The sequence below is a fragment of the Platalea leucorodia genome (genome assembly GCF_965183815.1).
Source record: "Platalea leucorodia genome assembly, chromosome: 5".
Classification (NCBI taxonomy): Eukaryota; Metazoa; Chordata; class Aves; order Pelecaniformes; family Threskiornithidae; genus Platalea; species Platalea leucorodia.
In genome coordinates, this window is record NC_138827.1 from 89,054,498 (window position 1) to 89,072,936 (window position 18,439).

The following is an 18,439-nucleotide window of genomic DNA, read 5'->3' on the forward strand; positions in this document are numbered from 1 at the left end:
AGGACTGCATCACATCATGTGAAGTGCTAGAATATTTTTATGATGGCAACAGAACCTTTCCAGACCTGCTCTCAGTACATTTTCATTCAGTCCGTTAACATCAAATATTTTCAGCCAGCGAAGGCCTTTTAAAAGGGAAACAATTGCGCAAATCCAAGTAGGTAGGCTATAAACCATACAACGACCACTTATAAACTTGGTTATATTTTAAGTACATAATATTCATAACAGGAAAATAAAAATGTCGCAGTTGTTTGTGAATGTTATCTTCAAAGGAGCCAAAAGATAAACATCTTGTTTCCAAATACTTTCACCATAAACTAAGGGTGAAAAGTCTATAGCCTGAGAGCCAGTTGTCTTTTGTTAAAGTGATCTGTGGCTATATGAAGTTTCCCCATGACTATTGAGTAATTCTAGGATATGTTTTCATGTGTGACATGCCAAAGGTGTTTGAAGAGTTTATTTGGCTTTCAACAAGGGAAAAAGGTCTGCCTCTCCTACCATAAGCAAAGTTTCAGAGTTGCCACACCTACTTCATTGTCTTAAGAAACCTCCCTTTACATTCTAAACCACCATTTGTAGGACACTCAAGTTTCTGATACAAGATTTTTCAAGAGTTATAAATATTATCGATAATTATACCTAACACAGACTTCATAAAGAGCCAAAGTATACCCAACATACCGAGAGCATCGTCTGATCTCATCTTTGAAACACACACCCTAAGTCATTTTAGAATAAGTGCAGTGAGTGTTTGCTTCACCAACTAAGTTGCTGGGGAAAAAAATATTGAAGGTTCAAACAGACTAATGTCAAAATGGTACCACCCTTTGAGTGCATTTACATTACCATCATTGTGGGAAATCTCACTGTGCTGCAACCTCCTACCATTGGAGGTCTTCACAAGACAGAGGAAGGCTAAGAGAAGATAGCATGCTTACCTGAGTCCTTTCTACATTACTGCTACAAATTTAACATAAATTATACTGATGACATAGCAGAAATTTTTCCAAAAGTAGTTAAAGTCCCCCATTGTGGAGACAAAGCCTTCACAGCTGTGAAAGATACTATCTGTCTACATAAGGCAGGTACGTATTACTGACTTCTGACTATAGCAATCTCTCATGAATGACCAACACTATAAAACTATCAAGGTCACCTCAGTGTCCGCTGGCTTTTCAGTAAGTTCTGAAGACCTATGAGCCCCTCTTTCCTTTCAGACCAGTTGGAGCTGGCACAGTGGTTCAGGACCTCGGCCACATCTTCAGTCTGTCGCAGGTAGTGTGGAATGCCCCCGTTCCTGGAACCGTAGGAGCGCTCCGAACATGCACTTGATGCATCGCTGTTAGCATCATCATCGGAGTACATCCCATAGGGCTCATACCTTCTTCTCACTGGCTTTTTCTGGAAAAGGGGAAATTCAGACTTAGTAAGTTATATATAGTTACATCAATACCAAAAGAAAAACATTCTATCCATAATCACTAAAAGGAAGACTAATGCTATTGTTATAGTGACATAAGTGTTTAAAGACGTCACCAAGCACTGCCTGCTTACCTCTCGCAGTAGAGCAAGACAGATCCTATTGATTTCAGTGAGACTATTGAGGGGAACAGGGCCTGCCTTCCCCAGCATGAAAGCGAGATACTTATGCCCAGGGGAATTAGCTACTGGCAATGAAATCATGTGTTGTTTTATTGTCAATAATGGTCAGTTCCACTGTTACAGATTCTACGATGATACAACCTCTACTTCAAGAAAAAAAAAAAAAAAAAGATAAGGAAGAAAGAGCTGAAGGAATCTGTGCTAGCATGCACAGTCACTTTGATATTGATAATGAAGTGACTCTAGAAATGCATTGGGATATAGGAGATGACAATTTCTCTGTTAGTGTGGGCTAGCATTTTTCCAGAGGCTCCTAAGGGAGTTGAGTACTCAAATCCCGCTCATTTCCATAGCATGGCATCAGAGGACCTAATTCCCTTAGGTACATCTTTGACAACCTTGATATTAGAAGGGATATTAGCATAATTATGGTAGCAAAACAAATTGCATACTATACTGCAAAAGAAACTCTTAAATGAACCTTAACAGAACAGGATTGATAAGACAATATATCAGAAAAAGATCGCCTATATTCTAAAGTGTTTGCTACAGAATTCCTTCCAGTGTCCAGTCCTGCAGTTCTTGGACTTGTGAAGCCAGCAGAGTTTTGCTTCCATTAGGACTGCAGGATTGAAGCATAGAAATTAACTCAAGTGCAGTATCATGGGCGTTAGCAACAGGGTGGGGAAAGTTGGAAAGTAGAAATAAAAAGTCAAGAAAGCACTAGTACCTTGCTCCTGGAGTCTCCTAACAGCTGTAGGCAGGAAAATATTGAAGGGTGGGAAAAAGCATAGAGAATTATGTCAGAAGCTTATGTAGGGTTTGTTTTTGCAACAAAAACGTATAGCAAATGTGTCTTAGCAAATTAAAAAAAAATACAGTTTATGCAAAACAAAAGTGGGTATAATAACGCCTGGCTTTATCTTCTAACTCCTGCACTACTTGTATACCCTACCATGTCCATGAGGAAGCTTGGAAGTGAGATTATCTGTTAATAAGGTTTTTGATGACAGATCCATATACAGCACCTCTTTGCTTACTTTTCAGAAACGCTGCTCTGGAAGATACCAGAGGTTTTGGTAGTGATTTATTTCCCCACACATTATCAGTAGCATTTGATTTTAGAGTCTTGGAAAGAAATTCTGATGTCAGGGAACCACTATCTACACTACAGCACATTTAATCAACTTCACTTAACCAAGTTCTCTTTCAACTTGCAGTTCTTACACCACACTTTTTTGAAGCTTAGCTTCTTTTAAGACCCCCTGGCTGGCACCCCTGGCTTAAAGGCCTTACTTAATGCCAAAGTTTCCATCACCCTTTGAGCTCCTCTGACAGATCTGAGCACTGATTCCCAGTATAGACACTGTGGGTTTAGGCCAAGTCCAGCTCTTTAACAGAAGCAGTGGATCCAACAGGAATTGTACACATGGAGTAGAGGTCACAAAATGACCCACTGTGTTTTATTTAAAATGAGTATTTGGCTGAAGCCACCTTTGGAGAAGTTCTTTCCATTTCCTACTATAGGGAAGAGAACACTCATCTAAAAACAAGGCTGCTGGGTAAAAGCTGGCATCATACTACTCTCTCTCAAAAGGAGCCTGAACAGAGTTTGTAAATTGTCTGTTGTCAGAAGACAACCAAGAAAAAGAGCAAATTGGTGTGGTGGGAAAGAAGGGGACAACAAGATCATGTTGCATCCCCTAAAGTCATCCAAATTCAGATTGACAACGTAGGCAGTAGCACAACTTAGTCTCCAGCTACGCTTATGGATTTCCCTTTTAAGTGTTCAACTCTTAAGATTTTAGCATTCCAGTATAATGTTATTTGGTTTATAAAAGTGGAATATTTAAGAGGAAACTCCATAAGTCTAGCTGAAGATTAAGTCACATCCAAAGACATCTCAGCGATCACAGCAGTGTTTCAATTTGCTGCTAACCTCTCCCCCCTCAAGAAACCCATATTCAGCAACTGCTCACATTCAGGGATACAGTCTGATTTCATTTACACAGGCAAACCACCACCTATAGTTATGCCCTGAACTGCTCTAGTGGCAAATTTGCAGTGCTGAGAGCAGAAACTGCCTCACAAGCTGTTGTATTTGATGACGAAAATGCCCACTAATGACTCAGTCCGCTAAATACAACACGGCCATCTATTATATGCTGTCCTACCTCTATATTGTTCACAAGTACTTTTTTATGGAAAGGTAAATTTTTTAAAAAAAGATATTTCTCTAGGAGTACTCTAATAATCATCTAGAAATGGAGGTGAAATGAGCTGAGTAATAATCAAATATAAAAAGGAAAACTATGTTAGCCATCCTTAGGGAAAGTGAACTAGGAAATGGAGAGAGGACATGTCTCAAACTCTGGGGACATGGTTCATTCTCAGTAAAGAGAGATCTGAGATATCTGCCTCAGATACATCAGGCAATCTGCCCCTCAGCTCAAGTCTAGAGCTGGAGAAGACCCAAGGTACACTGGTACCCAGGTAATGCTTTAGAATAATTGCTCTTGCCTCTACACATCCTCTCTCCCCCAAAACTTCAACGTAAATCCAAAGGCTTATCTTAACACTTCTTTTCTGAAGAGCAGAAGACACCTTCTGGGTTCTACCCGAGAGATATTATAGTACAGTAAGATTATACAGGACAATAACATTTCAAAAAGTGACGATAAATTTACTTGGAAATGCACTGAATATTTAGAAAGTACGAGGAGCACACTACACAAATACACATCAATTTAAATGCATGAGATGGTACCGATTACAGACAAGCCAAGTCATGAGCTGATCCGAGTATCTAGCCAGGTGCAAATGACACAGGGCAGGAACTCGTGAAATTCCCAGTTCTTGTTGAAACCTGATCAGGAATCGACACTAACAGAGAACACTGTGTTTTTCTGACAAAATCTTCGTGCAGATAACAGGACTGATGGAAATCCCTGACCCCGCAGATGCCGAGCACCCCCACAGTGCTGCGTTCATCCTCTGACAGCCAAGTGAAAGGCAAACAGCTGATTCAACCCATCCTGCAGCTCTAGCACCAAGCCACAGCGGTCTGTTTGATAACAACTGTGGAGAATTAACATGGAATAAGGAGATAAATATTGCTGCCGATATACCCAAACACAAAACGGCAAAAGGTAACTAACTACAGCATCAGACACTGGCACAATCAGAACAAAGCTATTTAGAAAGAGGAGAACGTACGTACAGGTAACTTTAAGCCACTTTCCGGTGTCGGAAGCATTTTGTATTTTTCCTCTTACCAGTGCATCGGCCACAGCAGCCTCCAGATCTGTGCTTGTGCTCAGGACTCGCATGGCATTCACAGAAGCAGGCATCCTGCCTGGCTGTCCGAGTCCAAACCGGTCTGCACAAAAGACAACATTGAAAGGGATTGTTAAATGAATTCCCATTCACTTGGAATCCTAATCAGGTGCCCGAGCAGCTCTCCCCACGGGTTCTGGGAACTCGCAGTGCTTTTCCATTAAACACTCTTTTATCCACAGCTCTAGAGAGTTAGCCATTAGAGTAAGAAATAAACTATTGTTTGTTGGGCACCAGAGACAATTTTGGATCTTCAGGGCAACTTCTTAATTTTTTTTTTTTTTTAAAGCTGGGAAGCAGGGTATATATTTTGTGTTTCTTTGTACACAGAAGCTGTTTCAAAGTTTTATTTTAATATCAGAGGCAGACATGCTGGTCCCAATCTGGCACACTCAGAAATCAAATGAAAGCTTCTCATTAACTTCAGAGAGACAGAATCGTGCCCAGTGTCAGAACATGTTAATACCCGAGCACTCATCCATCCTGCAGCTTTTTCTCAGGTAAGGATGCAAGACTAGCAGCACCAGATTAGCCTATTTTATGTCTCAAGGGCTGATTAACCAGTAGAATATCCCCCTACGCCCTGCAGTATAAAAATAAGGTTTATTATTTGCTTGTGAAGTGACTCCAATTTTTGTTTTATTACTGTTCTTGAGAAGAAGTTTAAATGCCATTTAAAAGCTCTATGATATATCAAAATTGATTTTTTTGATCAAACAGTATCATCTCTCTCCGTTTGAATTTGATGGCAAAGCTCTCAATGGCATCCAAAGCAACAGGACTGAGTCCAAAATGCCATTTACACTCCTAATACTAATTAGTTTACTTTATCATTTGCCCAGTCCACCAAAAAAGTTACTGAAATTAGTTTCTTTGGGCAAAGGCCAAATTCAGAAAGCCATGCTAGCAGGGATATGACAGAATCAGTGACTTGAGTATCACGGGCCAGGCTCTGGCAGCACAGTCCTTCTAGATGGGGGTAGATCAGATACCGTATTACTGGGATCCTGGCTCCGGTCTATAAGCAGCAAGAGATTGGTTTTGGCATTCCAAGTTTTTGTTGCCACATGGGCTTGTCTTTGCTCAAGGACTGGGAACACCTTTCCTGGGACATACTTTACACCTCTGTCCCCTGCACTCACACGTGCCAATAAGAGTTTTGCCAGCAAATTCAGTGGTGCATGAATCAAGCTGCGTGAACCCATTTAATAGACCTTCAGCTGATCCACATTGGACGCAGCCATCAAGTAGCAAGAGATAGGGATCAAGTCACATAGGTCTTTTATTAGTTCATCTATATTTAATTTAATGAAGGAAAAATGTTTATCAAAATGCATAACTGTATCATGGATTTCCACAAAACTGAGGTCAAACACGACATTCAGCAGCTTACTGCATTTTTTTGGAAAAACACTGTGCTTATCACAAAACTTCATTGCTTTCTTCTTTAAAAACCTACTGCACTGAAATACCTTTTAAGGAATTAGCTCACACTGACATGCATAATTTAAATGAGAGACTGAAGTTTGCCAGCCTACTGTCCTAATTCCAAAGCTTTACCTGATTGTGTCAGAGATTAAGCTACTGAGGGGAAATAGGGAAGATTTTTTAAATCTGAAGTATTTTGAGGAAAAAAAAACCCTGAAGACTAGTATTTATTTCAAATAGAAGTGTTATCTATCAAAATTTACTGTTTCTCAGAGTTACATACCCAGACAAGACAATTCTGATTTACAACAAAAGCACATTTTCTACAAAACACATTACAAGGGAAAAAAAAATAAACAAACTTCTTAGAACTACTGCCAAAAAGTAATCAAATCATGACATTTCACAAAGAAATAAAAGTTGTATGTGTTATTACTATCCCCTTTTTTAATGCACTTGGGCTGAAGAATCATTTCAAATATTTAGGTGAAACAGTACTTCATCCCTAAAATGGAAAGATCTGTACACTCTTAATAGAAGCACAGAGAAGATGATAATGCATTAGGTCTGATTGAAACTAAAGTCACTATTACCGAGATATACACTACAAAGATGTACAGAAGACAAGTAGTTTCCTAAGTGTAAATGATATCTGGTACAGTACAAGGGCTGTAAATGTTGAGACAAGTTCTGGACTCAGTTTTATATTTAAACCCATTACTCAAGTGTTACTGAGATCAGAATTTGGCTTTAACTTTTCAAATAACCTAGCATCAAAAGATACCATTATCATTTGTTTTCATGTTAATTTAGTATTACATTAGAAAAGGGAAGATAGTTTGTTTTTTTTTTTAAATGAAGAACAGAATGACAAAGAAATTCAGTTGTAGATCAGTTTAAATACCCAGCATAAAGAAACAAAATGGAGCTTTTTTTAACAACTTAAGTACAGTGTGGCATGCTGGCTTTTATCTGTCTCCATGGCTATCAGGAATTTTCTGAAATACTTCTTTCAGTGATCTTTAAATTCATAACACCCAAATTACTCTGGGCTTCTCCCCAAGACACTGTTGCCATACCTGAGTGCACAAGTGAGACCTTAGGAGCGACCTTGGCATACTCTAACGTGGGGCTGGGAACACATCTGGCTCCAGGGATAAAGAATACAGGTAAGCCCAGTGTTACTGGGCAAGAAATAAGCAGAGTATGCTCTGGCCACATTCCCTTGTCTCCCTGGCTAGATTCATTATACTTGTTATAAACTTGGTGAAAATTCCTGACCACCATTTTTGGCCTGATTTTGCCATTTTTAGGGAGATCTTGGCCTTCTTTAGGACACAGGTAACCATATACAATTTGATTATGCTTTGTACCAAACCACAGGAGCCAAGCATGAAGTGACTACCACAGGAAGTTGAATGCAAACAAAGCTTAATTCTGTATTACAACTGAGTTGTTTTTGTTTTTTTTTTTTTTTTAAATATTTTCAATTATTTTTGTTAAATACAAATTCAAATTGTTATTTTGAAAAATGCCCAGGAGTCAAATCAGCTTGCGTCATTTCTGCCGAGTAACCTGACAAGGGAAATGCTTTGACAGCTTTGGGTAAGTGACAGCCATTTAACTAGACTTAAGAGAAACAGAATATTTTTCACTTCCTACCTGAAGGGGGTTAACTAAATAACCTTCAGTATCACTAATTCCTTATACAATTTTAGCCTCCAAGCAAACACTGAAGCCCTCATTCATCTTTGACATCATCTGTGTCCCCACAACTAAGTTTCTATTGACCCAAAGCTAGCAGCCCTCATTCATTTCTTTTTAAGACTCCCAGTGAAATATCCTGATTCCAAAGGGAGTTACAGGTTCTCCACAACTGCAAATCCAGCACAGGGGTGAGGAAGAAGCCACTGGAATCTGCAGATTTTTCTCATTATATGTAAGCATTAACCTCCTGATGCAAAGCCCAGTGAAATTAAGGGAATCATTTTATCAACAACTTCCATGTACTTTGGACAAGGCCTTCAGAATTATATGAAGAATGGATCAGCACATGTCATCCTCCAAAGTTCATTCTGAAAGCACATCAGGTGCTTAATTCTTGTTGCTCTTTTGTATTTTGGAGAGGATCCCACAAAGCACTTTCATTAAGAGAGACAGGAGTCCAGAATATTTAGTAATAAATGGGATGAAACCCACTGGGATCCAGCCCTAGGCTTTGGGAACGGCTATACTGCTAAAGAGGAAATATAAACAGAAGTTGCAAGTACTCTGCAACAGTCAGGATTTAGCCCATGCTGCACAACTGATCCAATTTACAGGAGAAGTGAGAAAGCCCTGGATCACCCTTTGTTTAAACACTGCTCACAATGTTCCTAAAATACGTAAAATTAAAAACATCCAATAAATGAAATTCAAAACAAAAAGCCACATTGAACAAAACAGAACAGAAAGCCTCATAGCGGTGAGAAGCACATGCCAAGTGCTGGCTGATGCACATGACGGCAAATGTTAAGATGGTGTAAAACAAGACTACGTATAAGAAGCGGATTCATGCAGTTAGCGCTTGTTCACCTGACTGCCCAACAGAATCAGCAGTGGAGAGAGCACTAGTGGACCTGGAATGACGTCGAGAAGCTGCAAGTAGAAGGAATGGCAACACCCACAGGATTAACACACATTTAACCAGAGACAGAAAATGCCACAATCCAAAGGGGATGCGTGTGACCGCTACCGGTAAAGGTGTTTCATAGTGACAGGGAAATGACGCTGTATATGGATGCATAACAGATACAGTGCAAGCCCCACAGCGACGCCTCCATCCGTAGCTTCCCCCCTTTTCCCCATGACCGTAAACACGATGCATGACAAAACTCATTTGTAACAGTCCCAAACCCAGTGCAGTTCAGCAGAAAAACCCAGTGCGCATCAGTCACGTTCCAGACCCACAGATCTGGAAGACGGCCATCATGAGAACGTGGAGCACAGAACTACAGAGCAGGATTTAGATGTGTTTGATCTAAACCCCAAAGTGAAGCCACGATGAATGGTTAGGAATTGTGCTTGCAGGTATTTTTCCACAACATTCTAGCCTATGCGTAAAAAAAGCAACGTTAACAAAGAGAATGAGTAACCACAGAAGTAGAAAGAGTCATACAGGGAGGTCAGCCAACCACTGCAGATAGGTCTTTGGGTTGGGTTTCTTTTCCAAGTAAACACACGTACGCACATATCATAGCTGTTGCTGCTACCAAAAGTCTTTTGCTTTTAACAAATTTTGCATACATGTTTCTTGAATCTAAGTATGTACGTGCACAGAGACTCTGAATATGCACGTCATACACCTATCTAGAATTACACCACATGTATACAAATTGTTAATAGCAAGGGAGCACACACAGTAGCAGAAGAGCTGAAGCCAAATATAGCTCCCGCTTCAATTCCCAGTTGTCAGCAGCACGTGAATCACAAAATGCCTTTGGAGAGGTTTTCAGTTCTTGGATTCAGCATAAAGGTGAGTTCTTTATGAAAGCAAATGCAAAGCTGGTCCAGCCATTTCCAAATGACAGAAACTTAGTTTTTCTGAAGAGGTTTTTCTTGTGTCTAGCAATGACGTGCTTACCTAGCTCAAAGCAACTGACCCAAGAAACTGATTGCTCATTTGAGCAATGCATCACCACAGACTCACTGAGGGCCTTGTTGCTTTAACAACATTACTAGTACTGTCAAGAAACTGAAAAAATAAAGCAGAATCACCTTCTAATACAAACAGGCTTTGTCAATTATGCATATACGTGTGCAGCAGAAAAATTATAAGTCTTCTGTGTAAGGCAAAGCATTCACAAACACAAATACAAATATTATAAAATAGAAATCAGCAAAGTGAGAAAAATAAAATGTAAGTTTTTTCCACAGCTGTGAGAGCTTGACAAAAAGCTATACAGAATATGCAATGTGGTCTTTAACTATGGAGAACACATGCATTTATTCAAGAGAACAATCCCACTGACACCATAAGTAACTCATGAAAGATTTGCAGGATCAGTGCAGGGTTATGGACTGAACCTCACAGTTAAGATTCTGAGCTCGCAATTGCTTTCTCCCAAGCCATCTGCTGTGCCCCTGTGGATGCCACTGCAAGATCAAGGCCTGTGAAGAAACCGGAATAACAAAAAAAACCCAAACCAAAACAAAACAAAAAAAAATCACATCTCTGCAAGGAGGCTGAGCGTAGAGTGACTGTTCACTGGTGTTTCCTAACTTAGGAAGCAAGACATTTGGTGCACAGACATGCATACCTGCACAGCAGCCCCGAAACAAAGCAGAGCAATCTGCAAGGTCAGGATGTCAGTGTTGACATTGACCATAATACCATTAAATGCAAGAATCCTGTCATTTACATGTAGCTAGCTTAAGTATAATTCACTAATACAGAAGTTTAATCTTTATGAGCAAAAATAGACCATGCACAGTAGGATTATATTATCTTAGCATTAATGTCAGATTAACTGGGTTCTAGAAATACTGTAATAGAATCATACTGTTTTGGCTTAAATTGACATATATAAATTTCTTTCAGATTAATTACACACTACACAATTAACAAGTTCATGAACATGTTTGAGCTTAAAGCATCTCAATGAAAACACAAGAAAAAAAAGACAATAGGATAACAGCTATATTGGGTTACTGTTACATTGACACTTCCTCCGCGCATTACCTTAACGACTTAGTAACAATGTATTTCTAGAAATGCATTAGTCTTCAAATAATTAAATATCACAAGCTAAAATGAAGTGACCCTGTCCCCACAATAAAGTTTGTTACAAACAGCGTCATAGACATCTGTAACTGAAATTTTATAGTCAGTGTACGAGTCAGACTCAGTAGTGGTGGTGGTGTACCAAACTCACACCAGCTGTGATTCTGGTACACTGTGTTTATTTTTCAGAACAAGGCCTCAAGACAGTATTTCAGTTAATGTATTTTCAATAAAATAAACAAAACACAGCACAATGACATAGAACACTGACAAGCTAACCCTGAAATCCAGCCTGCTTATACACTTTGGCTGAAGAAAAAAGCTTCATCCAAAATTGAAGTTAGGCAGGTAACTATAAAAACAAGCTACAGTTGCGTACCCACTATTCCTTTATGGCTCTGGTATCAAATCAGCTTCATTTACTCAGTAAAAAGTTAATCTGTTTATCTTAAATAGCTATGAACCAGGTTCTGAATGCTAAGTTGAACTCCTCCCATTTTTCACCAAAAATTGAGATATTACAGGTAATGCAAATAGATTATGTTATAGCTCACTATAGCTCAAAATAATGAAGGTTTGAACCCAAAAGCCTCTCTAGTATTAACTTGAACATTCACTCTACACCATTGAAATCAATGGGATTTTTGCCAATGATTTCATATGGATGAAGAGAACCAGCCTCTGCGCTGATAGCCAGATCAATAATGACAACTTCTATGTAAGTTTAAAAGATTATTTAAAGTACAGTGTATTACTCAAGTATGAGAACCAAATAGGAAGATTTTGCCCATCCGTCTATATTTTTCATAATCTTTTCTTACTATTGGATTAAAGTTGCAGAATTAAGCCCAAAATGCTATGTTTTGCTTACACACTATGTCATATACCTGTATTTGGTTACTATGTGCAAAATAGATGCTGTAATATGATTCTTCAGCCTTGATGAAATTTGTAAGAGCTTCTTTCTCTCTTTTAATACCACATGCACAGCTATGAAAGTACTACATAACTGAAGAGGGCCTGGAGATCAACTATATTTCATGTCTGAGATGACAAACAAGTCTTTCATACAACAAGTAATGTATTTGGTTGAATATATGATATGGTATTTGATCAGAAACATTAACTATCCTGCTGTTTTCAGCATTGTACAGAAAAACTTCTGCATGTGGTAAGTGTAATGATTTTCTATTTGTACTGTACACTTAAGCTACACGTTAATGATGCTCCTCTAAAACCTCAGCCTTTCCATGATTTTAGGCTGCTTGAAAACGTTTCCTACAAAATGGCATGTGCAACTTGTTAATTGATGATAGACAATGTCGTGTAAAACCTCTACAAAAAAAGAGCTTCTATCTCTATTGGAGAATTTAGTATAGAAATGATATACTGTTACTGTACCTAGCTGTAAGAAAATCACATCGTGAATAACTAAAGTAACTCAAAACCAGGCTACAATGCTACCGACTGCTTCACTGTGACCTAGAAAATAGAGGCTTGCTCTCCCGTAGATTTCCATCAGTGCTGTAAATGAAGCACGGCAGCCCCATACAAGCTGATTTAATGAAACTAAAAATTACAAAAGTTCAAACTAAACTATTTTTCTGCTAACAGTGAAATGCTGAGAACCAGAACTGAAGCATGCAGAAGAAAACAGAAGGGAAACAGGGTTGGAAACAGGGAGTGTGTCAGGAATCCAACACAGGACAGGAAACGAGCTCATTCCACCTGGCTGTGTCTTGAAAAGGCAATCAGAACGAGGGAAAAAGGAAAAAAAAATATTGACCCTTAAAGCTCCAATGCCTACATGTACTCACCAAGTGGAGGAAAGCCCCGAGCAGGGCTTGTATCTCGACTGCTCTCACGGCTGGTATCACGGCTGCACCCCTGACTCATGCTGGGTCGGGGGATACGACTGCTCCGTGCTAGCATGCAGCATGGAGAGTTTCAGAGAAGGTGAACAAGTTTAATGAGGACAGAAAGCTCAAAGTCAAGTCACATTTCTGTTAGTTACGGTAATTATTACATTAGTAATTCTAATTTGCAGCAGCCTGCTCAGGCTCTTTACAAACCAACTACCTTACATGCTGAGCTGTGTTTGTGATGTGAAATTTCAGCAACATTAAATGTCTGGTTGACAGTCTGCTTTTTTCTTAAGCAATTCAAGTTTTGTTATTCAAGTAGAGCAGGAATCTTCAATCATTTAGGGAAGCTCTACTGTTACAAAACATGCAAAATAGATGAGGCTAAAACAAACCCTTCTGGAATATTTTTTCGTTAATTATAAAATAAACACCCTTCCGGAACAAAACAGCAGTGCTTTTAACCAGGTCAAAATTTTTAAAAGAAGTCACAATACCAATATGCTATTTTTACATATATTTGTCTTTCGCAAGGATAGTTTTGCCATGAACAAATATCCTAAGGAAAAAAGGTGTATTGTATCGACTTGCAGAGATATTTTTCTCCAATGAAAGATACTGGGAAAAAGCATTTCGAACCTGAATACCTGAATGATGGGTTAAAAAGTGGTTTGGATTTTAAGACAGCAGCAGCTTCAGATCTTTAACAGAAGCTATCTAACTTCTGCTCGTCAACCATTTCTAAAACCTTATACTTATCGTTTTATGTGCACACAGATTGAGACATACGTGCACTTAAGGGGAGCTTTAAACTATATTCTTTACTTTCACAAAAGCCTACATCAACAAGACTCTTATCTTTGGTCTGGCAGCTACCAGGTGTTCAATCCCCCACAGCCTAATAAGGCTCCTGCCTGTCATCTGTGTCACGGGAACTCATCATAGGGACACTCTTCATTTGGCCAAATGCAAAATAGAAGATAAAAGATTAGGCTGCTTTCATAGTAAAAAGCAATCCCACTGACTTTAGCTGAAGTTTTGTCCAAGTAGGAAAAACAGGGCTAGACCCTTAGAAGGTTGCTTAACATCAAGGATTTGAATTTTATGATTTTATAAAATGGGCATTTTAGGTATTTAAAACTGGATTATTCCTCTGCAAATTCTGTGTCATTTTTATATGAAAGATATTTGCAGAAAGTTTTTTAATAATCTTTATGCCTGGTAGAGAATACAATGTTTTCTTAGGTAAAAGAATAGCAGTTAACTGTCATGAGTTTACCTTGAAGTTTACCTTAATGACTAAAGAGGGATTTCCTTTGCTGTTTTGAAAAGACAGTAGCATATTTCAAGCATTCAGGAAAAGCCTTTAAGGAATTTTCTCATGCACAGAGTAAAATCTCATCTACCAGCTTTGATGACAATGGAGCAGAGGCACATACACAACATGAACCTGCTTTATACTAATACTTCAAAAGTATCCTCGTATTTATAAAAAAGGTACCATTTGCATGCTTCAGAATATATATATTCTTATAAAGCTCTATTGGTTTGTATACAGAATTTAAATACCTACACGCAAGCTAATGAAGTTCCGCTACAGTGCTTTTGTGGGCTCATATACACTAGATCTACTGGCATCCTTTCAAGCAAAACAGTACAGAACAAAATACAAGGCTTCATATTTAAGCTTTATAATTCAAATATAGACTACTGCCAGATTCTTGGTTTGTCAAATCCTTCCCAGTTTTGCAAAACCTAGCTCATATCTCTCAGATGAATTAATGGTTCTGATGGTTAAACTTTGATGCCAGACAATACAAGATGAGCTACTGACCAAGTTTATTAGGTCACCATAATGTCTAAAACTTCTGAGTGTGTTAGATGGTCTTATAATAAAAAAGACAGAGTAAATAATATGAACTAGATGAAATTAGGGTCCATGAGTACAATAATCCCACCTCAGATGTACGAGGAAAAAAGCTGACAGGTGAACTACAGGTGAAAGTAACACTCTCAAGTCTTCCAAACAAATACTTGCTTGAAATTGAGGACTCTCTAGAAGCAAACTTCTCATTCTTGGGTCTCATGCTTATATGTAAATAATGGCAGCCTTCGCATCAGGTTTGCACAAGCAGTCATTTCTCTTAAGTAGAGAAGATCTGTCAATCTTTTCTATAATACAACCCTACTAAAACTAGAAAAGGCTCTTTAGAGAGGGAGAGATGTGAACGATTAAAAAAAAAAATTAATGGATGCACACAGTACATTCTCCTTCCATAGCAGCTAACAGCAGCAGCATGAAGTACGAAGAAAATGCACTCTAACTGTACGAGAACAGACTAGTAGGACAGTGCCGCAGATGAAGCACAATACCGACTGCACAAACAGAGCATCCAAAAACAAACACTGGGTACTTCATGAGTAATGGTCAAACAAAAGATTTACATGTTACTGGATATAAATACAAAGGCAAGGGAAAAAATGGATTGAAAAGAACTGAATGATGAGTCTGTTGTGGACTCCCAGGCACCTGCCCCACGTTTTTACTGCTGTGTTGTGTAGGGAAGATTGGATATCAGCTGTTCAGAGTATTTTCTTTGGGCACTGCCAGCAGCAAGGGCCAGCAGTATTGTCATTTAGATGAACCTTTCGTACTGTCACAGCCTGTCTTTGCAGTGCAGGCAGCAAAGGCAGAGAAGACAGACATAAGTCTCAATTTCAGAATTCCCAACCCCCCAAAGTTGGACAGAAATTAAGTAAATGAGTAGCAAAATTGATTAAAAGGATTAGGCAGGATGAAAGCAGGCAGTGTGCCCGCAGCCAGCTCTGCACAGAGAGCCTAGGATGGGACAAGGGTGGGTTGTTTTCAGTAAAGTCCCGGCTTTCTAGATGCATCCTATACATCTAAGTTTTACCAGTTTCATCTGGAAAGGCAGAGCAGTTGGATACAGTTCACACCATTATTAAAACACACTATTGGGCTGTCTTACACCAGTGGAATCCAACAGATGCAAATACCACCAGCAGAACTTGATAGTGCCCTTGTTTACCTATCTACCACTTGGAAGAAACCTGTGTTTCATTACAGTATGATTTTTAATGGTTCTTAAGTGGAGACTAAATATCAGCAGACACTTCCTTTACATCATTTTAAAAAAGCATTTCAAAGCATTTTAAAGAGCCTGTAAATGCTGCGAAAACAGCCAAAAGGAAAGCTCTGCAGTCAGGTACACCCAGCAGAGGCAAGTCAAGAACTGCCTCCAGCTTTCCAATAAACACACACAGCATAACCCTGTCAGAAAAAGTGCTGCTGCATGAAACTGATAACCAACTGTGCCTGCTCCACTTTTTGGAGAACGACAGTCTCAAATCTCTCGCTCCTTTCAGATCCAACGGTGCCACACGATCTGCTGAGCATCCAACAGAATTAACTTCAAGCAGATAAACTCTCAATCCATGGGAAATGGACATCACATTTTGAGGACATCTCCTTCAAGGAGCCCAAAGATTCAAGATTAAGTGGACTATACTCTTCCTTCCCCAACAGGGTATCACCGCTAGTAAATCTCTGCTGTGCAGACAGCGAAGGAAAGCTTAAAACTGAAAAGTGCCACAGAGCAGGGCCATATAGGTGACCAGGCAGGACCTCAGCATGTCCAATGTGCCTCGTTGTGCTGCCTCTTGGAAAACAACGTACTTCAAGGTTTCCATGAACACCTGTGGTCATCATGGAAGTCTAAGCTAGCAGCAAGGTACTGATGCTAACGGGCATCCACATGCAGGGGCTCTATTAACTTGCCACTGCCCAGAAGGGCCTGAAAAGAGTCCAGTGGATGGTTCCTGTATAAAGCCCAACCGCACGCAGGGACCCAGGCTCTGTGTGCTTACTCTTGCACGCACAGCATTGGTCTGGGTGCAACCCCCAGTCACCCCTGCAAAAACTACACAAGTCAATGGATGAGTTATGAACAGGATCCAGGAATTACCCATTTCTAACAGCCTGATCTGCACGATGGTTCAACACCTGCTGCACTGCAACATGACCACAGACTTCAGAGATGTTTCAGCCCATGGGATAAGCACATGTGTATCAAATCCATAAATAATCCCACAACGCCTGAAGTATTGCATGCACATTTGATGTCATATGTGTGCTCAAGCACCTTCTTGAATCAGACTGTGAAAAAGTCTATCGACATCTTTAGGACCAAGGTGAGTGGGAGTCTATTTAATGAAATGAACAAATGAAAAAAGTGTCAAGGAAAGATAGGGACTGAAGCAACACAATAAGAAAGCATAAAATACTGTTAGCTACTATGTTATAAAGTAATAAATACAATGGAATAATGGTATAAAGATGACAGCTCGAAAGCTATCCCCATCCAAGCCAATATTACCTTTTTCAAGATCCAATGAAGACATAATTTCTGCAACTGAGTGCTAAAGGCACCACAAGCGTCAGACTCTCCTGCTCCCATGAGAGCCCAAAAGAACAGGCTTTTCCCATCAACCCGGCGGGGGGACGGGTGGAAACCAGACATCTGATAGATCTGTCAGAGCTCTCTCCCACTCCCAAAGAACAAGCACTGACTGCGTTCACAGGGAGCACATCAGAGCAACGAGGTAACAAATTACACTTTCAAAAGGATTCAAGGCTCCCATAATATACCTGAAAGCAGGCAACCCAAGAGTGAGGATTTTATACACAGCAATTTCCCATCAGATGCTCAAGACTGTTTCAAATCAGACTACATAATGTGATGATCAGCTTAAGTGTATGTGATGGTACTATCCATCATCCTTTGTTTCCTCCTAAAAACAATGTTCTTCTGCAGAGTGATAGCACAACAATTACCTCTAATATTTGGGAGGCCCCTTACATTTTAAAAGCAATGAACAGAAAAGCACAATGTATTCATACAGAGGCCATAAAATAGATCAGACATGAGAAGAACACTGAATTTGGAAAAATAATCACAATAAACATGCAATATTTTTATGAACCATAACAGCATACATACTCAGGTGCTTTAAATTTATTTCAATATACCTGAAGAATGAATAAGATACTTCTCTATTAACAACATAAGCTAAATAGAAAGGTAGCTTAAATTTAAAATACAATTGCTAAGGCAATAGTTAAAAATGTAACTGACAACAGTAAGGATATCATTTCAGTCAATTTCAACCTACTAGTAAATTCTTTGGCGATATAAAATAATTTAGTAACAGTATTATTTAAAGTGTTCTTCCTCTATATAACCTTCAAACTTCTGAAAACATTTCCATTTAAAAAAAGAAAATGGTATTTACTTGTTCAGACAGCACACTGAATACCTTTTCATCTCAATTCGGATATACAAAAGTTGATATATAATGATGCTTACTCACCTGACTTAAAAAATGAGTCTGCTGATAAATTTGAAAATAAAAACTATTATACAAT

The 18,439-nt window shown here is 39.1% G+C and overlaps 1 protein-coding gene across 3 annotated transcripts in view; it reads right to left on the reverse strand.

Moving 5' to 3' along the window:
• The window catches only part of CLASP1 (cytoplasmic linker associated protein 1), a 185,214-nt gene that overhangs the window by 52,852 nt on the left and 113,923 nt on the right, over positions 1-18,439 (reverse strand). For 2 of the 3 annotated variants that reach the window (XM_082312843.1, XM_082312842.1), the window contains exons 22-23: positions 4,881-4,984; positions 1,160-1,404 (exon numbers count right to left, since the gene is read on the reverse strand). In XM_082312843.1, coding sequence (XP_082168969.1) covers positions 1,160-1,404; positions 4,881-4,984 — 349 coding nt within the window. Of the gene's footprint in view, positions 1-1,159; positions 1,405-2,335; positions 2,360-4,880; positions 4,985-12,948; positions 13,057-18,439 lie in introns of all 3 variants that reach the window. The other variant, XM_082312844.1, reaches the window with a different exon arrangement.